This window comes from Parus major, chromosome Z (assembly GCF_001522545.3).
Source record: "Parus major isolate Abel chromosome Z, Parus_major1.1, whole genome shotgun sequence".
In the NCBI taxonomy this organism is placed as follows: domain Eukaryota; kingdom Metazoa; phylum Chordata; class Aves; order Passeriformes; family Paridae; genus Parus; species Parus major.
The window spans coordinates 32,756,734-32,778,391 of NC_031799.1; the positions used below are offsets into that span (position 1 = coordinate 32,756,734).

General features: G+C 38.1%; 2 protein-coding genes across 5 annotated transcripts in view; one reads left to right on the plus strand and one right to left on the minus strand.

Annotated features, from left to right (window-relative positions):
• Window positions 1-13,600, plus strand: part of DENND4C (DENN domain containing 4C) — a 72,178-nt gene extending 58,578 nt beyond the window's left edge. For all 4 annotated transcript variants that reach the window (XM_015652431.3, XM_015652428.2, XM_033511399.1 and 1 more), the window contains 7 exons: window positions 740-922; window positions 2,426-2,615; window positions 3,585-3,830; window positions 5,166-5,283; window positions 6,892-7,045; window positions 8,133-8,197; window positions 8,840-13,600. In XM_015652431.3, coding sequence (XP_015507917.1) covers window positions 740-922; window positions 2,426-2,615; window positions 3,585-3,830; window positions 5,166-5,283; window positions 6,892-7,045; window positions 8,133-8,197; window positions 8,840-8,976 — 1,093 coding nt within the window. In that variant the 3' untranslated portion in view covers window positions 8,977-13,600. The remainder of the gene's footprint in view (window positions 1-739; window positions 923-2,425; window positions 2,616-3,584; window positions 3,831-5,165; window positions 5,284-6,891; window positions 7,046-8,132; window positions 8,198-8,839) is intronic.
• A 3,104-nt stretch (window positions 13,601-16,704) lies between these two features.
• Window positions 16,705-21,650, minus strand: RPS6 (ribosomal protein S6). The gene is made up of 6 exons (XM_015652441.2): window positions 21,366-21,650; window positions 20,476-20,607; window positions 19,451-19,661; window positions 18,995-19,141; window positions 17,665-17,822; window positions 16,705-16,879 (listed from the first exon to the last, which is right to left on the minus strand). The coding sequence occupies exons 1-6, from the start codon at window positions 21,633-21,635 to the stop codon at window positions 16,784-16,786; spliced, it is 1,014 nt and encodes a 337-aa protein (XP_015507927.1). The 5' UTR covers window positions 21,636-21,650; the 3' UTR covers window positions 16,705-16,783.
• Between the last annotated feature and the right edge of the window lie 8 nt (window positions 21,651-21,658).

Below are 21,658 nucleotides of genomic sequence, written 5' to 3' on the forward strand. Positions count from 1 at the left end.
TTTAATTTGTTTTGATGTTAAAACAAAGCCTCTGAACTTGAAACTTTATAAAAGCATATTAAGAGGTTTTTAAATCAGCAAAGAATTTTTTCCAGACCAGATTTGCTATCAGCTTTTAGTTCCAGATGCTCCAGCTTATTGTTTCTCCAGTTTAAGCTTCTCTGCTTGCTGTTTTTAACCTCTTTTAGTTGCACTGTGAAAAATGGAACTTAAAATTAAGTTCCCGTTCTCACTGTAGGGGTTATTGCTATGAAGCAGAGGTTCCACTAGTGTTCTCTAATGCAGAAATTGAACATCTGTATTAACTGTAGAGTGTGTACTTCAGAGACTTGGCAAAGCAGGACACATTCGTGTTGTCATGTGCTTATAATGGTGTATGATTTTGTAGTCTATAGTGTCACATTACCAGAGCAACTATTTTCAGTGATGTGTCACCTGTTAGTACACTGTTGCTGATTTGAAACTGTGACAAACAAAGGTCACTTCTAATGATTTATGTCCAGTGTAGGATATCTTCTTTTGCAGATCTAATCTCTCTATGTGTTAATTTACTCTGCCTGTGTAAGTTGGAGGGGTGAGAGTAGGATGAAATTTATGTCCTGTAGTCAAGCTCTTTAATGTTGTGTTTCCTTTTTTTGCTACTTTTGAAAAGCAATTGTAGAAAATAATAACTTTATTATTTTATGCTTCTATCTTTATCTTTGTATTTTTCTTCCTCCCTTTCATGTTGTAACTTTAGCTTTTTCCTGAAGCAAAGTACCTCAGGAGATAGTTTACAGAGTGGCACCCTTCCATTAAACACAGATCCTCTGGAGCAGAAACTGTTGACCAGTCCAGCTGTTGCTGATTTGATCAGTTTTTCAGATCACCTGCAGTCCAGCCACACCATAGCTGAAGAAACCAGCTCTGCAGCTGAGAAGGGGTAGGTAAAACAGGATTGTTAGCTCTGTCAGAAATGCATCAGTTCTTCCACATATACAAGGTTGGCTTTTATACCAAAAATATGTGGTGAAGAACTTGAGGATCATCTCTCTCCTTTCTCACCTTTTGCATGTTTTAAGCATGGTTTTATCAGTTTGAAGTGAACTCATTCCAAATGAGTAGGTTCTAGAGATACATCTGTAGAAATGAAACTTCATGTCCATCTGCTACTGATCAATAGGTAAAACCTCTACTCAGTGTGGTTAAAACTCAGTCACCTTTTAAACTCACACAGAAATTCAAGCATTGCTTTTGCTTTCTTTGTATGTATAATTTCATAAGAAGGACACTGCATTATGGGAAAAAATAAGTCCATTTGCAGGAACACTTTGCTTGAGAGAAAGTTCTGGGAGCGCTCAATACTTGTGCTGAGCTTGTGTTCTACGACAAACGAAACCTATGTAAAACTGAAACTCTGAAAAGCAATACCACTTTTGAAACAGTTGAGGGAAAAAAACCATTAAGGGAAAGGTGTCATATTGGATGAGAGAAGAACTGAAATAATTCTGCTGTGAACTCTGACCTTTTTGCTGGGATTGGTTACATTTTGTTGTAATTGTTTGGGGTTTGTTTAATTATCATTCAGTTTGAAATTCTGGAGTATTAGTACCTGAGAGTAATGAGCTAATGCCTGTGTCAGACAACTAAAACTTATATCAATACAATAGTAGTTAGTCTTAATACACTAAAAATTAAAGGTGGTATTGCTCACATTAACATCTAAATTTTGATGACAATGTGTTTTTAACTAAAGTAAAATTTAGGACTGAAAGTCACCTATAAATAATCTCTTCTCTCTCTAGACTGTATGGAAGCAGACACTTTCTGTTTCACTTTGTTTTTTCTTCAGAACTGTAGTTGAAGCTGTAGTTTTATCCATTATAATTATAAGGAGCACAGAACAAATATTCCCAGGTCTGCAGATGTCTTGATTGTGTGTGTTAAATCTGATAGGCCTGAGTTTACTTAAATTAGCTTGCTGGATGGACACAATTTTTTGGTTATTATTACTTTGGTATGCAATTTTTAAATTGCTTTCTGCTATATTGTTCTGTTCATGACACTTAGAACATAAAGGGAAGAGGAAGTAAAGATGAGCATAGTCAAAAGAAGATAATCTTCATAGATTGGCAAAACTGTGGATTGCTGATTTTTTAAGCAAGGTAAAGCTGTACAAGAGCAGTGGTTTTTGTACAGAACTGCAGCACTTTCAGATTCATATCTTAAGTTACACCTAGCTGATTTTCTGAAGGGATGTGTGTACTGGTCTGAGAGGCATTTTGTCCTGTGTTCCCTGAACAGTGGACCTAACTGGGAAAATACAGTTTCTTATTAATAGAGAAAATTGGTTTGAAATCTTCACTTGGCAGCCTTTTCTCTGCTTCCTTCCTGTTGCCATAGAAATGCTGAAATTTTACCATATTTTCTTCTAAAATTCACACAGGGATTTGGCAGAAGAACAGACTACAGATCCCACAGCCATGAAGACACATGACAATAATCCACCAAAAAGGGGAGTGTCTTTGACTCGGAGCCACAGTGTGGGAGGTCCACTGCAAAACATTGATCTCTCCCAGAGACCATCTCATGGCATTTCAACAGTTAGTCTTCCAAATAGTTTACAGGAAGCTGTGGTAAGTCTAGAAGCTGTATATTCAGTTGAGAGAAAAATATTGAAGACAATGAACTTAATAATATTCTACTACTAGCATTCTTGTCCATTTGGGGAATGGGAATGGCCAAGTATATTTTCAGCTTCTAACTACTGAAAAAAAATCTTAGTTCAGGTAATCTAAAATTGCTTTTCCAATACTTTGTCAAATGAACAATTCTACTTGATTTGAAATGTTATCTCTATCAGAATGAAGCTAGTCTTTATCTTTGTAAAACTGGAAATTCAGTAGTAAAGCAACTCTGACAGCTGACTAAACGCAATAGTGCAGCACTTTGCAAGAATGAAAAATTGTTCCATTTCTGTGCATTTACTTATACTCCTACTGTATATTCTGCTAGGCTTACCTGTTGAGTGGATGGGAGAAGGTAAGAGGCAGCATTGAGACTCTTACCATTCTTGTGAAAAAAAGTGTTTCTCGTCTCTCTTAGTACATGTTATTTTCTAGAGGCTGCCTTAACATGTTAAGTCATGATTCAGTTCCATGGCTCATATAATTACTGACATTTCTCTTCAATTTCCATTGCTGCAGGCTTGGTACTGGCTACCAGCTTAGATAGCTTGAAACTGCACAATCAGGAACAAGTTCTAACAAATGAGTATTTTTTTTTCTTGTTCACATAATAGAGAAAGCCTAGGTGCTAGGTGATTGATCTTTAAAATTAAGAAATGCCCAACAGTCAAAACTGCTGGTGCCATTAAAGTTACTGTGTGTTCACCAGCTCCAGAGGCTTCTTCCAAGTGTCAAAAGAACTCTGCAATGAAGGTTTCCAGGAAAAGTAATCCTGAAAAGTATTTCTGGAGGAAAAATCTTTGATTTAGTAAAAAAGCAAAAGCAAAAAAAGAAAAAAACAAACAAAAAACCCTACAACAAACAAATAAACAAAACAAAAAAAACCAAAACATTTTTTTTTTTGCATATTGTTTTTAGGATCCTTTAATAAAACAACCTAACCCTGCCCCTGTATCTGTGCCCTATTTGAGCCCTTTGGTTCTGCACAAGGAGCTTGAATCACTGTTGGAGAATGAGGGAGAGCAAGTAATTCATACATCCAAATTCATCAATCAACACCCCATAATCTTCTGGAACTTAGTCTGGTATTTCCAACGGTTGGATCTGCCCAGCAACTTACCTGGACTCATTCTAACATCTGAACACTGCAATGAGGGAGTGCAGGTAAATGGCTGCCTCGCGTAAGGTCGGCAGGTTTTACAGTGCGTTAGGTCGGAGAGCCTGGTTCAGAACAACGGGGTAAGTAATTCCTGAATAGCTGAGTTCTTGGAAGTTCTTTCTCATACAAGTAGATAGGTTTGTTTCCCACAAGGATTCTTGAAGGGAGATGTGTGAAAACAGTCTTCAAATTTTAGTCAAGATGGTCTCTTTTAAAAAGCCAGAGAGAAAGATTCACCGAAGAAACTACATATATTTGTGAAGAACTCAAAAATTGTAATATATTGCAATACACACAGAGTGAGTTATACACTTGAGTTTATAATCTTTAAAGTTACTGGACAGTATTTTTTGTTTTCTTTCAAGAACAAATTTTTCTATTCAAACTCCACTGAGTTTCATTAGTACATGACTAGAACAAAAGAAGAACAGATCTATCTTGTGAGTATTTTGCCTTTCTGATTTAAAGGAGTAGATTGAAACCGATATAATTTTTATGTATAAGTACAAACTGAAATTAAATATGTATTTGTACCTGATGCATGCCAAAAAAGTAGTGTTTTCCTATCTATTTCTACATACTTCAACTTTAAAATTCTTTCCCTCAATTTTCAAAAAAACACCCACCTAGAACTGAGAAAAATTTTCCAAGAAATTTAGTTGAAGACAATGCTAATGAAATCTAAAGCATCCTGTAAAACCACAATGCGTTAACAGGAAAACAGCAAGATGGGACATATTATCATGTAATTATTATTTAAATAGACATGTTAAGTGGTAAGTTTTTCTTGCCTTAATACAATTCTTATTGTATTAGTGATTACAGAGGCACTTAATTTTATAAAATAATTACATAAGTTTTGTCTTGACTAACATATCTTTTTAATGGAAATAAAGAGTTCATATTTGAAGATTTATATGAAGATTCTTTCTGCTTTTTGGGAAGGTCAACATGTAGACATGCATACCAAAATGTTCATCAGGTCAGAAAATATTGCAATATGGTATGATTAGTAGTACAGATCAAGTATGATGTCTGGTGCACGAAAGATATTTCCAGATATATACTGATAAATGCTTTCTTGAGATGCCTGTAGAAAATGAAATGGTCTTCATACATTAGGATAAATTAAAAAAGGTAATTAAGTGTTGCAGTACTTGTGACTGCTGTGGTTGAGTGCAGTTTACTGTAGAAGATAACATCTTCTCCTGTTTGTTAGATTCAAGTTAAATAAAGTTAACGTACTCTGTTTGCAAAAACAGTAAAAGAGCAGGATTTTATAATAATGTTACACTGTAGTGGTGTTTTTAAAATGTATTCCCTTTCCTCATGTGTTTTAGCTTCCTTTGACATCCCTTGCTCAAGATAGCAAGCTAGTATACATCCATCTTCTATGGGACAATATCAACCTCCACCAAGAGCCAGGGGAGCCCCTATATATATCTTGGAGAAATCTCAGTAAGTAAAACAAATAGAGGGAAAAGAGACTATGGAAAGAAACCATTGGTTTATTGTGGCTGAAGTGTACACAGCCCATCAGTTTGCAGTATTTTTTAGTATGTGAAGCATCTTCAATCCCTTAGGTATTTCACATAGTCTGGGTATCAAATGAGCAGTGAAACTGAATTTGATCTGCTCATCACATGTCATACACTTACAGGATGGGAGGAATTGCTGATTTCTTAAGATGTGGTGCTAAATAAGCCTGACTTGATTCAAATGTTTTGCTACATTACTTGGTAATAGCTATGCAGGCATGTACAAGAAGGCTATATTACAAAAAAGTATCTTTTATTTCTGTAAATTAATGAAACATCACCAGTCCCTTTAGTAGATAGGTACATTTGGAACCCCTCTTGACTGTCAAAAAGTAAGAAAGCCTTGTGTAGCATAAAAACAGGCAGACTGGTTATAAGAGCTTTAGGACTTACTTACTTCTGATCATCAAAAAAACTTTGTTGACCTAAACCTTATAAATCCATATTTTAACTTTTAAAAACTATGCTGAAAACTGTGTTGTGTGCTAATTTTGGGTCTAAGGAATTAAAAGGGATTTTCTGAAAAATGTCCTAAAAATAAAGAGACTGGTCAGAAAATTACAGTCAACAGCACAGAACAAGATTTGTTATTTCCCTCAGATTCTACAGAGCATATTGATGTAACCATTATAGATGAAAAACATCCCCAAATTATCTAGCCATGAATGAAGATGCATAAATATATACATATATATATATACATACATATATTTATGTAAACAAAGGACCAAAGGGCCTGTTTTAAATGTTGAAGAAGAACAGGCCATATAGCAGTGTCAGAAAATATTCTGAAAACACAAAGTTCTATTTGTAAAGCATCATATATGTCAATTTTATGAAAATATCATGTTGTTGTGGTGAAGCTTACTAGGCTTTGGCTGCAATTCATTTACATACCATGTACTCACTGCCTAATCTGTGAACTTATTTCTATGCAAGTACATGGACTTTCTATTCCCATTGTCTTCCAGAAAATAGTAGTTCAGTGTTATTCTGAATGTGGCATTTTACGTAACAAATTGTGATGGTAAATGTCTTGTTCATTTTCATTCCTGGTTGATTCAGCTATGCATTATCTGTTTCAGTATATATCCCAAAGTTATCAGTTAATTGTAGGTGGCTTTTAAGAAGGGCTTTGATAAGAAAAGTTTCTTTGCTAAGAAAAGTGGCACTTCGATTTTATTTATTTTCCCTTGTGTAACGATAATGTTGTTGCAGTGAACTCTATTTTTAAGTACAGCAATAAAACTGAGCTAACCAGACATCACAGGCAACATTTCATGCTTGATAATCTTCAGTCTCTTGTATTTCTCTGTCATGTGGAACCTCTTGCACATAGATACTTGATGCATCCTGTAACTTCTGGGTAAAGTTACTTTTGAGTGATGACTATAAGCAGACAATTATAACAAACTTATGTAGATTGAGTAGAAGTTCTCTGTGTATCTCTCTTTTGGAAATACTTCTGCTTATTAAAGTGAAAATTAATTTTTACTGCTGTAATAATCTGTACCGTTCCACTTCCCAGATTCTTCTGAAAAGAAACCCTCCACACTGGCAGAAGATCAGCAGGCAACAAACACTTTGTTAGAGAACATCAAACTAAGTATTCAACACAATGATGTTATTAAGCCAATCAACCTCCTCCTGCAGAAAGTTAAACCAGATGTGAAACGACAGAGGTAAAGGCATAATCTCTTCTTAGTTCCTCCCCACTAAAAATTAAATAAGATCAGACTGTATACATTTCATAGTGATAATTTCATAAGGATCTCTGGGGAAGATTCAGTTTCATTTGTGCCCACCAAAAATCATGTGTATTTTTTTATGCCTTTGTTTACAAACAGATGCACTCCATATTCAGATGCATAGTCCATCCAGATCAAATGGGTGATTGTGATTCTTTAATAAAAATGGACATTTTACAATGAGTAGGAAAAATGCAGGTATTAATTTCACAGATTTTGATGTTCCAGATCTAGCAAATGGATAAATACAAGTGTACAGCATCCTGTTGCAGTGTGTGGAATATTCTCCCTAGTTATATCTTCTGAAATTTTAGCAGCCTGGAGTGCTGGCAATGAAAAGTGGATGTAGTGTAAGCCACAAAGAGAGGGAGATATGTAAATAATTATTGTCCTTTGTAACCTGCACTGTAGTTCAAGGAAGGCTTTGTACAAAAGCACAGACTCTAAAAGTAAATTATACCAGATATAAGGTGTGTTTGAAGTCTGTCATGCTAGGTCATCTTTATTCCTGTGTTTTGTAGTTACTAAAAAGAAACAGAAACTGATCTGCATCTTTATCTAGAGAAGCATCTTTATGAACTTCATGAGGGGAAAAAAAATCTGATTATTTAATGACATCTATTTCTGAGATTGGCCATGAAATTCTGAAACAAAAAACAGAACTATGGGTGATCTGAAAGAAATCTTCACCTAAACATTGCTTCATGGTCAGGCAGGAATAAATTAATAATAAATAAAAAAGTGATGGTTAATATTTCTTGTTTGTTAGGCATTGCAATGGCAGAGGATTTTTTCATAGAAAAACTACTAGGATTTGGCAATAATATGACTTTCTGCATCAAGTAAAAGTATTCAGGCATTAGTAAACCTTAAGCTAGTACTCCTGTAGATTGGTCACTTTCTTCACAGGCAAGGTTACCAGAACATTTGCAGAAAATACATAATGGAAGTCTTCAAGATTGACTTTGTAAACAGGATAGTTGATTCTTTCATTAACTCATCCTTCAAAATATTCCCCTAGGAGTTTTTACAGGGAAATTCTTTTCCTGTCTCTGGTGTCTCTTGGAAGAGAAAACATTGACATGGGTAAGTAAAAAATACTGTGAAATGTATAGTCCCTGTGGATATTTTACATGAAAGCTAGTGTATAAAATCTGTTTCTAAGATTCAGTTATGTTTTATGAAAAATTCTGCACTGTCAGTCTTTAGGTGTTGTTTTTATGTAAATGTAATTCAGATGGAACCATTAATTTGGACCAGTAATGAGTCCCTTTAAACAAAGAGTATTTTAAGAGCTTGCAGTTTTAATTCTTCACATGTGAAAGCTTTCAGTCTTGACCACCCTTCTCTGGCCCACATATCAGACCTGTGTTATCTAAACACCTCATTTCCCACCCTCTCCTGGTCTCTGCTGTCTTGTCTTCTATTTGGTACTACACAATCCAAGTGACTCCCTTATGGAATGTGATGGGGGAATTGGGAACAGGCAAATTGAACTGTGAAAGAAGCAATGGGCATTCACTGTGATGTGTTGTGGTGCCACACCATCTTATGGAGATGCTTTTCAGATCCTCTTGAAAGGTGCATTTTGCAAAAATAAATATTTAGCATCTAGTTAACGAAGAGAATTTTGTTACTATATAAAAATCACCAAAAGCATTTATAGGAATAGTAGTGTGCATTTTACAGTGTTTTCAAGTAACCTCAGCTGTGCTTTTTCTATTTCAGAGGTCTTTGATAGCGAATACAGACTTGCACTTAAGAAACTACCAAAGGAAGTTCTTGAAAAGATGCAGAGAATAGATGTTCCACCAAGCAGCAGGGTTGAGTGTTGCAGGAAGTGCTTTGGAGCACCTTTAATATAAAAACAAGGAAGATGCACACCAAACTGTGGAGAGACAAAAGCAGAGGTGAACAAACCGAGGAGCATGGTGATGACATATACACTTTTCAGTCTGAAATGGTGTTAATTGAGCAATTTGTCAAACCAGTTTCATTGAGCTGCAACATATATTCCTCTCATTCATCTCATAGGCACATTCTAAAGTATGTCAAAATGTTTTAAAATTATGAATTTGTTTCAATGGTTGATCTGTGTTTCCCCTAAATATATGCTTTAATTTCCTCAAAATTTTTTTCCACAATATCAGGTTGTTAAAAAAGCTTATGACGAAACAGCAGTCTGTAGTTGGTGACTTTCTTAAGGGCCACCAATATTGGGGTATTTTAATGAAGTACTTTTCCAGTGCTTGGATTCTTCAATGCTTCTTTAAAATTACCTTTACCTAGAGAGGGATCCTTTTGTGGTATGGTTGTATGAATGTAAATATTTGAAACCTTGGATTGGAAGCTGCAACGCAGTTACTCAGATCACAGTACCTTGAACTGCTACCCTTCTCCTGACTCTTGTCAGTATTCTGAATTACCTTTGCTGACCTTTTCAAAATGTGTGTCCACAGCTGTGAGAAAACAGAGACTTGCACTCAACTGTCCTGTATTCTCTGTCTGATAAACTATAAGATCCTGTACTGGCTGCTTTCTCCAAGGAAGGATAGGCTTCAACACAAAGCAGCTCAGAAATGGATGGCTTCCAAAAAAATCATGTTGGAAGCTCAAATGGTATTGGAATACACACAAGAAATGTCAACAGCTACTGCCTGAAAAAAACCTATGCTTTATACTCTTTGCATGTGTGCTTAAGAGGTGTCTTCCTCAAATTCCTTATCACCCTCTTCCTTGGTTTCATACTAGCCTGTGGGTTAATTATTTTGCACTGATAGTCCAGATTCAATATTTCAATTAAGATGTATTTATAAATGTATCTTCAAGATGTATATTAGCAGAAATGACGTGCTTATGTTCATGATCTGAAAAGATGTATTGCTTCTCGAAGATAAGACACTTCCTCACCTGACATATTTAATTGACTGCAGTAGTCATAGGCTTGGCAAGAAGAGCTTGGATACTGGTCAACAGTTTAAGTGTTTCTGTTACTTGAATATGATAAGATTTATTCCAGGTTTTTGCTGAAAGTTAGTGGTGTGACTTTTACAATGGAGTAATTCATAGAGAAGAAGAGATATTTGTAGCATGTAAAAGGAGCATAGCTTAAAATATTAATTGCATCTGGATATGAATGTATTTACTTGATACTACTTTTAAAAAAATTCATTCTTCACAATGATGAGGGATGAAGATCTGTCTGGAACAATTTTTTACATGAAACAATAAAACAATTTTTTTTTCATGAGGTGAAAACAAGGGATTTGCACTATTTATGACAAAATATATTTATGTCATAGACTAATAATACGGCTTGTATGATGCCGTGTATTTTGTCTAAAAGTGCTGATCCTACGTTAACATGGGGATATTACCTGGACAGATTCTCTCCTGATAAAACTATTGTGCTTTCTCAACAACTAAAACAAGAAAGCACACAATGATATATATTTTTTTAAAATTCTTTATTCTTTGGGTTTATGCATAGTTGCTTGCTAATATCTGACCTACATCACAATTAAATAACAGTCCTTGATTCTTCATCTTTTCCTCTCTTTTCCAGTTAGATAATTGACATGGTTCCATACTTCTAAAATTAAAGTCTGTCTAAAGCATTGGTCCAAACAACTTAATATTTCTACAAATCAAAGCCAGCAAATTTTTCTGTAAAACTCTACATTATTTTTCAACAGACAGCTACACAAAAACTGTTTTTGAGTGTTAAATGGACAAACCACGTGATTATGTGATGCAACTTGCAATTAATCAGGTTTCAGTTACCCTTAAATTCTCCCAGCTCATTAAATGTCAAGGAAAATCTGTCTAGAGAGTACTGTTTTAGATATGTGACATCCAAACAGTTTTAAAACATAGTAAATAATATTATTATTAACTAGTTTCTGTAAACACGTCATCTTCATTTCCAAACAACTTTCTCATCTGTTGCTGAAAATATCGATTAATAAGTTCATGGTGTTGTAAAGACAGCAAAGCAGATTGTGTCACAACATCTAGTGTTACTTGCTAAACCTTTCCCAGCTATAGACACTAAACAAACAAAAAAAAACCCAACAGAAGCAAAGCCAGAGGAGAAAAGGGCAGATGCAGAATTGAACTTGCTTTGATTTGCTCTTGCATATTGGCATTTTTGTACACTACAGATGAACCTGGTGTAGGCACTTGGATTTAACCTACACCTGGTGTAGGCACTTGGATTTCAGAGTGGGAGAAGTCCTGCATGTAGCTACTTGAAATCTTGAACCTGCAAATTGGAATTGATTCTTTGATATAGAAAAAAAAAGGAAGAACTTACCCTTTTTATATAAGTTTTTAGTGCTTAGGTTTTAGAGTAGCTAACTAAATCAGTTGGGTATTTGATGTAATCCATAGCTCAGATGAAAAGGGACATCTCTGAAAGCAGTTTGTTTTCATCTCAGATGCTTTTTTGGGGGAAGAAGTGAGTTTCACAAAATCTGGCCAAAAATAACGAGGGAAAAGTTTTGAAAGTGTTTTGTGAGTGCATTGCAAGCACTTTTGTTCTTCTGAACATTAGGCACTACAGACACACCTCTGCAGTTTAGTTGACAGGATGAACTTCTTGTGCTACATGGGGATGACGTAATTACATACAAATGCTTCTAACTTGTTTGACACCCAGCTCCTAGGAATCCAAATTTAAGTCCATAAAGCATTACTGATCTGAGCAAAGTGTTGTGAAGGAAGGATGAGGATAAGCTGGATTTTGGTTCTGTTTTTCTGTCAATATAAGCAGAAGAGCAGTAGCATTTTGCTCACTTGTGAAACTCTTGTATCCACATACTCTTTCTAGTATCTCAACAGCCAGTGTTCAGGAGATGATTCTTTTGTGTCTATTTTTTAATTCCCAAGAACCTGAAGAAAACATTTGCCAGTCAGCATTTACTTCAAAATATGTAATTTGTGCACAAACTGAGGGTGTAAAACAACCTGATAACAGAAGTGTATGCAAACAATACATTTCAGGTATGCCCAAGAACTTAAAAAGTTTGTATTGGAAGAACAATTAACAAAGAGAAGCTTCCTAGAATTGTTTCCCTAAGGATGTTGAACTGCAGCCTGTTGTGCTAAGGTACTATCTTACACCTTTCACCCAGCTATAAATCAGTTACATATGCAGCTTGTGTGCTCACATGAGAAGAGCTGGTTTTTTTGTGGAGTTAAAATAACAAATGAGGTCTTAAATGTTTAAAATCAGGATTTTTACGTTACAGAGTTTTTCTTTATTATTTATCCTGGCAGATCACCAAAACCTGAAGATTTTGAAAACCCTTTAGGACTAGGAGACTGATGTGGCTGCAGTGTTGGCACAGTAATTGGTACCAGCTTTTACATATTATTAGAAGCATTTGTATGTTACTTACAAATATATCCTGTCTTCACATTTTGTATAATTCAAGTTTAGATAATACAGTTATAATGGAAAGTATTTTACTTACTATATGTGTTTCAAACTAAATTAATTTTGCAAGTAACTTAGTCTTGTTCCTGGTGGAATTTCATATTGGTTAAGTCCAAGCTACATTGCACTTGTGAATGAGTAATATTCTATTTTAACTGTGAATTAATGGCTTTTTGTATTGCTGCATCTAAAGGAATATATCTTTCATTAAGTTTACTGCTTTCTTGAATAACTGCAACATAGGGGATATTTTCAAAATGTATATTAAATTAGATAATAGAAATTATATTTTTAAAACAAATTGTTAAAATGTAAGGAACTGAAGAATCGACTCAGTAGTTTTCTCTTTTCAAAACTCTTTATTCAGCCATTATTTCAATACAGGTAACTCCTATTTTAGTAACAGTAAGCAGGTAATCTTATTCACATAATTTGTATATTTTCAACAAAAGGGTTCTTTTTTTCTTTCATCTAATAAAAATCTTAAAATACATTCTGTATATCAGCTTTTCACTATGGATCTTTTTAAAAACAAACACCCATTTAACTTGCAGGTGTTGAAACTGAGTGGTTGAATCGGGCTCTAGGTCTGTACTCTCCTGTGCTGTATATCGTGATGCATACTTGAGAGGATAGGATGGCGTTTTTATTTGTTCTTTCAGTCTGCATCAACCAATGGTGCAAATAAAAGGGATTGTTTGCTGTTGTTTAGAAGCACATTAAACTCCTATTAGGAGCTTAAAATAAATTGTATTGTAGCAAGGATTAAATGATGTAGTATGAATAAATTAAGAATCTGTTAAGTGAGCTGGGAAGCTTAATGCAATAAAATTTGCACTGGTTTAGGGACTGTTTTGAACTGTTGAAAAATGGCATCCATTTACTGTGCTTTGATTAACAATTGTTTCTCTGTAATATTTTTGTACATTTGACAAAAATTTGATTTTAAAAGGGCACTCTATATCCTGAATTCTGTATAGATATTCTAGACTAAGAAACAATTTTTAATGTTGTTCCCAGAATAAAATATATATGCATCCTGTGTAAAATTGTGCCATTGTTCAGCTTGTTTCACCAATGGAATTTACATGACTGACACAATTTAAGTGCAAATTCAGCCTATAGTTGGGCAAAAGACTTTTGACTGTCTTTTCGGGTAATTATTTCATAGTACCTGCGTGGCTTCTGAATGGTGAGAAAGAGCAGAGGCAGGGGGGAGAGGGAGATAAAAAATGGGATTCACTTGTGGAGATGTGGCTCCTAGAGAGGATGGCTCTGTGGTGCAAGCACTGGGCATCAGTAGAGGTAAAAGCAGCTGAAAAACAGGCTCAGTGTGACAGAATCTGTAAAGCTCCTGTATATAGGAAAAGCATGGTACCTGGCTTCCTGAGGACAGCTGGTGCTCTCTGCAGCATATTTATGGCTTTACTTGGGAGAAAGTACTTACTTTACTTACTTAAATTTCCCAGGAGTTGTAGTTTCTCAATGGCTTTATATCTCACCTGATGCATCCTATCTTGAAAAAACATTGGTGGACCTCTTGACTCGTAACACAGTTGAAGGTTACATGTAGTGTCTAGAGGATTTTTTGAGGGATTTCTTGGTTTGTTTTTTTATGGGCAGGGATAGGAGTGAGGCTGAGATGAAATTTAAGGAGTAGAAACTGGCAGTGCCTGAGGCCTTCATCTTCTCAGCTGAGTATCTTTCAAACCCCCTCATGTACAGTAGTCAGTTCATTAATCCAACAGTAACAGTCAGAATACCAGACCCTAAAGGCCCTTCTTGCTGATGAGACTTATGTGCATAGCACAGATTGATATCCTGTGGAGAAGATTAATAAGAAAACCATATTTCCAGACCTACTTTTAAATATGGAGCTGAGGAACAGTTTAGTCTTTTGGACTTGAGTATCTTGTAAGCATCACACTGACTTTGTTTTCCTCTGACTGCTTTTGTCACTGCTGTCTTTTCAAGTAATGCTGCTTGCTAAGAATGTTACCCTATCTTTGCATTTCCTGCCCAGCTCACAGACAACCTCCATCTAGTCTGTATTTGACATTTATCTAGAGGAGGAGGCTATGGGGAAAAGCATCAAAGGTCCAGCTAAACAAAACTGCTCTTTCTTGACACGCTATTTTTCTGTTTCACTTACCAATTTGATAAAGTCATACTGAGTTTTCCCAGTCACCTATTTTCAGCATGGCTTCAGGTCATGGATGACTCATAGGTGATCAGGATGTTTTGCTGAGGCTGGCAGGCTGTGTCAAATGGGCCCCCCAAGGGATTACTGCTGGGATACTTGTAACATCTCCACAAATGACACAGCAATGGGACCTAAAAGCACCCTCAACACATTCGGTGTGTCACTAAGCTGATGTCAATCGAGCCACCTTTCACAGACCTCAACAGGCCAGACCAGATGATCTTTCAAGGTCCCTTCAAGACAGGACTGTTATTTGAGTCTGCAAGTTGTGCAAGCCTGATTTACACTTGAAAGCCTAAGACGGCAAAAGGAAACAGCAGATGAACTACAGCTAAGGCAGCTCCAGGAAGGAAACAAGTGAGGGAGAAGTGTAGGATTTTTTGCTAGTGGTGATAAGGCCATGTATTTCCTGGCTCTGACAAGGCCACACGTCCTCAAAGCTTGATAAAAAGAACCAGGACCACACTGACATTTTTCACACAGTAATACAACTGGGTATTAAGTCGCACTGCTTCAAAGACAGCTTATACAGCGGAACAGCTCATACAGAATAGCCTGTACCAGACTACCTCGTAGTAGACTAGTTCAGAACGTTCTTGTCCAGGACTCACCTGAGTTCTTGCTCACCCTGACCAGAGTTAAGGACCTCTTAACTGTGTGCAAGTCCATTTTACTAGGATTAAGAGGCTAGACAGTGTTATTTCCTTTCTGCAGATTGTAATTCTCAGCATTGTGAATTTATCAAGTGCTACTCTCCCTTACCTGTATTTTCTCCATATTAATTTTTGCAGCTGAGACTAATGTGGAGTAAAAAGGGACCTTTTTATTTAATGAAGCTCAGGTTTAACAGGGCCGGTGGATCTTCACTATTAAACTGCAGGCAATGATCTCCATAAAGAAAAATACATTGTAAAATGCTACCATTTTAAAATTTTATTGAACCAGCCAGCATTATTTAACTCATGCATAACCACAATTACTAGCCCTCAACCTTTTCTGATTAGTTCGTTGCCCTTCATACAACAGTCTCAGTTAAGCTATGAAAGATGGCTTAAAGCTTAGTAACTACTTCGGCCAAGTCTCTTGGTCCACGAATCCACTGCACACAAGTGCTTCATGGCAAACACTGTCCTTTTCAGATGGGTATCCCATTATCCTAATACAAACCTGAACTTCAAGGACTACAGGTTTGATCCGTCACTGTTCCCCCCAATGTACTCCCAGCAGGTCTTGTCTTCTGCAACTTTTTTTTAGTCCAGATTTTTCATCTGAAGCATTAAAATCTGCTTCTACCCTGGTGGGACCCTAACTTACAAGAAAAATCTTCCCAACTTCTAACTTAGGTTGTGATGAAGTTTCATTTACTAGAAACAGAAGCACCTGCCTCAACAAAAATAGAACTGCATCCAAATTACTATTTTAAGAACCAAGACAATTTATTTAGCTGCAGACCATTTAAACATCCAACACATGTATTTTTAACTTTCAGTTAAATTCCCATTGACCTCACCCAGTACATGCTGAATACATTAAGGCTACTGTAGTTTTTAATCCAAGTCAGATTTTCAAGTCAAACCTTTTAAAAGGTGCCTTCTCATACTCCATACAAATTTCAAGAGCAACACCAGGGATCCTCAAAGGACTAGCAACCAATAAAGCTTTTTACTAAGAGCATTATCCAGAAGCTCCAAGAACTCTGGCAGGTTTGTGGCCACTTCCCTGGGGAACCTGTTTCAGTGAGCATCTGAATTGCACTTAATTCTGCCAAGAATCAGCTGAAGATTTAAAGTTTTACTGATGTTATATTCAGTATCAAAAGTGAGTGACACAATATTCTCCTAAGAGGACTGCATCATGACCAATGTTTGTAGCTCCAGTTTGACGTACATGATGCAGTTAGTCTGAACTCCTGTTTAAGAAATTGCCAGTAACAACATGCACTACAAAGTCTCATACTGGAAGTTCGCCACCAAAGGAGTTTATTGGTAATTAAATGTACAATGTCTTTTTAGTATCAGGTACAACATCTTTACTTCTGACTTGATTCAGACTTGGATGTGGAAGCTCTCAAAGAAGAAAGCCGGCGCCTCTTGGCAATCTGCTCCTGGCGTTTCTCCTTGGCTTCCTGAAAGGCACAGAGTATGGAGATGTTATGTATCAAGCACTTCAACATCTACCAGGGAACAAACTAGGGAAAATACAACTTGATGGAATGGATTCTGTAAGTCAATAGAGGAAAATAATTTCACTTCTACAGGTCAAAAGAATTCTGCAAGTATCCAAGCCACCACAGATTGTGTCTTTGCACAGTATGCACCCAAAACTTTAGTTAAGAGACTGATGCAGAGTTCTCAATACACCAAAGGTGCATTTCTGTTTCTATCTGGAAGTCATGAAATTCAGGAAGCACCATGCCAAATATTCCAACTGTACTGCTTACAGAACTGCTTCAGCAGTCATTGCAGTTTTAGGAGCAAGGGAAAACACATGCTTAACAAGCACATTCTTGCCAACTTAGCATCCATCCAGATCAACTGCTGAATCCCATTTTGCCACACAACCACTCAAATGCTTGTGCCATCTTTAAGTTAAACCAAAATTCTTTTGAACTAGAACAGCTAGGGAAAAAAATATCCTTGGAGGCCAGAACTGTTTATTTTCTTTAAAGAAAGTTCTCAAATTAGCGGACCTAATAGGTTAATTTCTACTGCTCTATGACTTGCAGAAACACAAAAGAGATTTAAAAAACCCCAACTGACCAGGTGTGTTTATACTCACATCTGGGCACTTATATTCAAAATGAGCAGAAGAACAGAGAGCAGCTGTAGGCAAACACTCCCGTCTGCCAAATTCCTTGATTCTGGGAGATGAGCTATATTCTATACAACTGAGCTAAAATAGCAAACATACCTTCATCCTCTTGGCCAACAGCTTCGCATACTCTGCAGCTTCCTCCTTGTTCTTCTGAGTGCGCTGCTTCTTCAGGGCAATACGCCTGCGCTTATGCTGCAGCACTCTAGGAGTCACCAGTCGCTGGATCTTAGGAGCCTTTGTTCTGGGTTTCTTGCCTAAAAATCATTACAGAACAGCTGAAGTGGCAGAGTGCCTTCAGGTCTCATCTAGACAACTTAAATGTAAGTTTGATCTGTTGTTAAGGTAACACTATGTAGTGTGCTACGTGTTACACCAACTACAGTCCAACATCTTCACAGAATGTACAGGAAAAATGATCAGTTATCACCAGATGCAGCATTAACAACACGCTGACTGAATGCTAATAATTTGTTATGAGAAATGAAGTGTAAATTCCTAGCTTCTCAGCAGGCCTGTCTTTTTTAACTCCCCCTAGCCAAGATTTTTCAGTAACAAAGTTCATTACATAGCTTCCAGAGCAAGCCACCATTTCCAGCATTAAAAAGCCACGTACAATTTTACTTAGGTTTGACATTGTTTATCCCAACAAACAGACCTACACAACGAGCAAACAAAACACACTACCACACACATCTGTAAAATAAAATTTCACTAAGCAATCCTGACAGACTTTAGCAGTAATACACCACAGTCTGATGTCCACCAGGATCATATTCTTTAATGGAGAAGAACATTTCCTACAATGTGTTCTTTTCCCGAACAAACTTTTAGCAGTATGCAAGTCTTATCATATTCTTCTAAAAAACACACTTTTTTACTCTAATCAAAAGCAGAAAAACCCAAAATTAAAACCTTACACTGCAAGAGATGTAGTAAGCAGAGCAGTGCCCTGCCAAAGAACCTCATTTCAGACTGCCTGCCATAAGCAGGGAGAAAAACATCTTAGTATCTCTCTTCACTGCCCTTTCCCCCACACCATAAAGTTTTAACAATATCCCACCTTGTATTTAAATACTAACTTTGTAATATGTATAAAATACATATTATAAAGTTAATATGTATAAAATACTAACTTTATTAGTAACTTCTTTTAGCTTATTCTTAGAGACACTAGTAAAAGTTACTCCAGATCTGGAGTATCTGGACGTTTAAGAACAAACTCTAACAAAACCCAGCAGAAAGTGAAGGAAACAAGGCTATCAAGAAACTCATACTTTTTTCCCACAACTTACAGCTGACAAAGCTTAAATATAGTGAATGTCAACTTCCTAGATACACTATTAGCTGTGCTTTATTCAGTGTAGTAGCTGGACATGTCAGCAGTAATTACAGAAACCCAAAGAGCTGTACTACTGGGAATTCTTACCCTCTTTGTTCAGAGGCTTCCTCACAACATACTGGCGAACATCGTCCTCCTTGGAGAGGTTGAACAGCTTGCGGATCCTGCTGGCCCTTTTGGGACCCAGACGACGGGGCACAGTTGTGTCAGTCAGCCCAGGAATGTCCTTTTCACCTTTGGGAATTTAAGTTTAAACATGCTAATCATTACACTGCTGAGCACCAGGTTCAGCAGCAAACTGCTAAGTTTAACATATGTAAGAATTCAAGGTAATGCTAGGTATTGGGGTTCACCTGTCAATAGCACTACCCCAGTTGCTCTTGGCTCCTTTGAAACTGTCAGATTGGTGGCAGCAACAAGAAGTGTTTTAGTGACCAATTTTAGCATTATAAGAATGCAAAACTCTCAAGGAATTCCTAAGACACGTTCACACTCTGAAATTGGGACTGCCATTTCCATTCCACACAACAACCAGACTCTTACCCTTCTTCACTATGACTAAGTTCAGGACACTCAAGTTTGCATCAACGATGCAGCCGCGGACAGACTTGCGCTTCCTCTCGCCGGTTCTCCTGGGGCGATAGCAGGAATGGCCCTTGCTGAGCAGAAGGCGGACACGTCCGTGAGTCAGGACACCCTGCTTCATGGGAAAACCCTGCTTGTCGTTGCCACCGCTTATCCGGACAACATATCCCTGCGAACAGAAACGTTTCTGAGTTACTCCTGTCTTTATTACCTCGGCAGGTAGGAGACAGAACAACGGAGCAGCACATCCATAATACATCACTGTTACTGCTAGTGCAAACAACTCTAACCAAAACCTTTGGAACAATTCAGCAATTTTACTCACGAAATGTAAGAAATATCTCCGTACACTAAAATTTACATTTAGTGGGATTCACATCCCTTTGACATTTTGTTGGAAAGTAACACAGTGCAAAATCTTTTACAATAATTGTCTGGATTCCCCACAATTGTTGCACTTGTAACTGAAGTCAGTTATCTTGACAAACTGGAAATCTGCCCAGAACACAAGAGTTTCCAGAATAGTGATGCACAGGATAAAAGGAAAAATATGGGTTTAACTATCTTCCTCGTGAAGACGGCAGCAGGAAAGATCACATTCCTCAAATGCAGCTGTGTATCCATATTAACGCTAACCATTCCAAGCCAGGAAAATTCCACCCACCAGGCCTAACGTATTTTTTTCCCATACATTAGCAGCTGTTTACACAAAGTCAATTTTGAACAGACCAGCAGTTTTACACTATGGATTTAACTTATCCTGACTACTAAGAGACAGCACTCAAATAACCAAAAACCCCGCACTCAGATGAAATACCAAAAGAGGCTAGCCTAACCAGTAAGTTCAGCACATACATAGCAAGATAAACTTTCAACCTGACTGCCACACGCACAGCACTACAGCGTGACAAGTGCGTACTTGAGTAATTTTGTATTTTAATCTCCTCAAATGTAGTTTTTACACAATCTTCTGCACTACTTACCTTCCACTCCTCACCAAGGGAATCGGCCAACACCTCCGTGGCCATTCTCTTTTCATAAAACGTCCTGAGCTTACGCTCATCATCTACTTCAATGAGCTTCTGGCAGCCAGTAGCCGGGAAAGAGATGTTGAGCTAACAAAGAAAATAAAAGACAAAACCCAAAAACATTTGGTTTAAACTTCTACGTAAAACTTTAACAAGTCAGAATTTATCTGATGGTTGAGCTTGGCATTTTAAAGTTGAAATTCTGCAGCTGCTTACACAAAAGCTCACCAAAAACCGGTCATCACCACCACATTTGGAGACCCAAGGCAGGGAGGTCTATGCTCGCCCACACCAGGCTATACAACTCGTTCAGCCGCACAGAAGACTTTATAGCAGTCAAAGATTAATCACAGAATGCGGCCAATAGAAACCCGTGCTCTCCTCTTCCTACCAACCCCTCATAGCAAGACACCGCGTTAGATAGACGCGCAAGTCACTGCAAGGGAACAGCACCTGCCGTAGGGATCACTTGTGCTTCCCTGGGGCCGCTGCACAGCGCAGCGCTGCAGAGCTGCCTGCTGCCACTGCCTCGGGAACAGCACCCACGGCACCTCCCTACCAGGCCCTAAAATCGCGCACAGGCCTCTCACCGGCAAAAACCCTTCCGAGCCAAGAGGCCGCTCCGGAAGCCCGGCGCTCCGCAGGCCTGCGGCAGCAGAGCCCCGGCCGATGGAGTGGGGCCCAGCAGCAATCCACTCCCATCCGCCCCGCACCTAAGCTCCAGCCCCGCCGCCAAGTACCATCGGCCACCAACGGCGGCTCTGCAGGTAGCCCGGCGGCCATCTGGGGCGGGGGAGCCCAAGCCCCCCCTACCCGAGCGCGGCCCCGGCCCGGCGCGGCCCTACCTTCATCCTGCTCGCGCTTCGACACCGCGGGAAAAGGCCGCACTTCCGCCCGCACTTCTTACATACACACAGAAACTCTCGCGAGAGCAGTATCACCCGCGCCCCGCGTGACCGGGGCTGCCCAATGGCGAGCGAGGCTTTTACGGCGAGTGGCGTGGCCGGGGGAGCGGTCGTGGGCGTGGCCTCGGTGCGCGGGCAGGCCCCGGCCCTTACCCGCGCCCTGCTTCGGGCACTTGGTTCCTGCCTGGGGTAGGCCCGGGCCTCTCTCATTGGTCCCTCGAGGTGCCGCTCGC

Excerpts from the sequence above, each read along its gene's own strand:
- RPS6 (XM_015652441.2), bottom strand. The coding sequence starts at position 21,635 with ATGAGAGAGGCCCGGGCCTACCCCAGGCAGGAACCAAGTGCCCGAAGC. Across the intron at positions 17,823-18,994 it reads GAAGCCTCTGAACAAAGAGG|GCAAGAAACCCAGAACAAAG; the intron begins GTAAGAATTCCC and ends AATGATTTTTAG. Across the intron at positions 16,880-17,664 it reads TGTTGGCCAAGAGGATGAAG|GAAGCCAAGGAGAAACGCCA; the intron begins GTATGTTTGCTA and ends TGTGCCTTTCAG.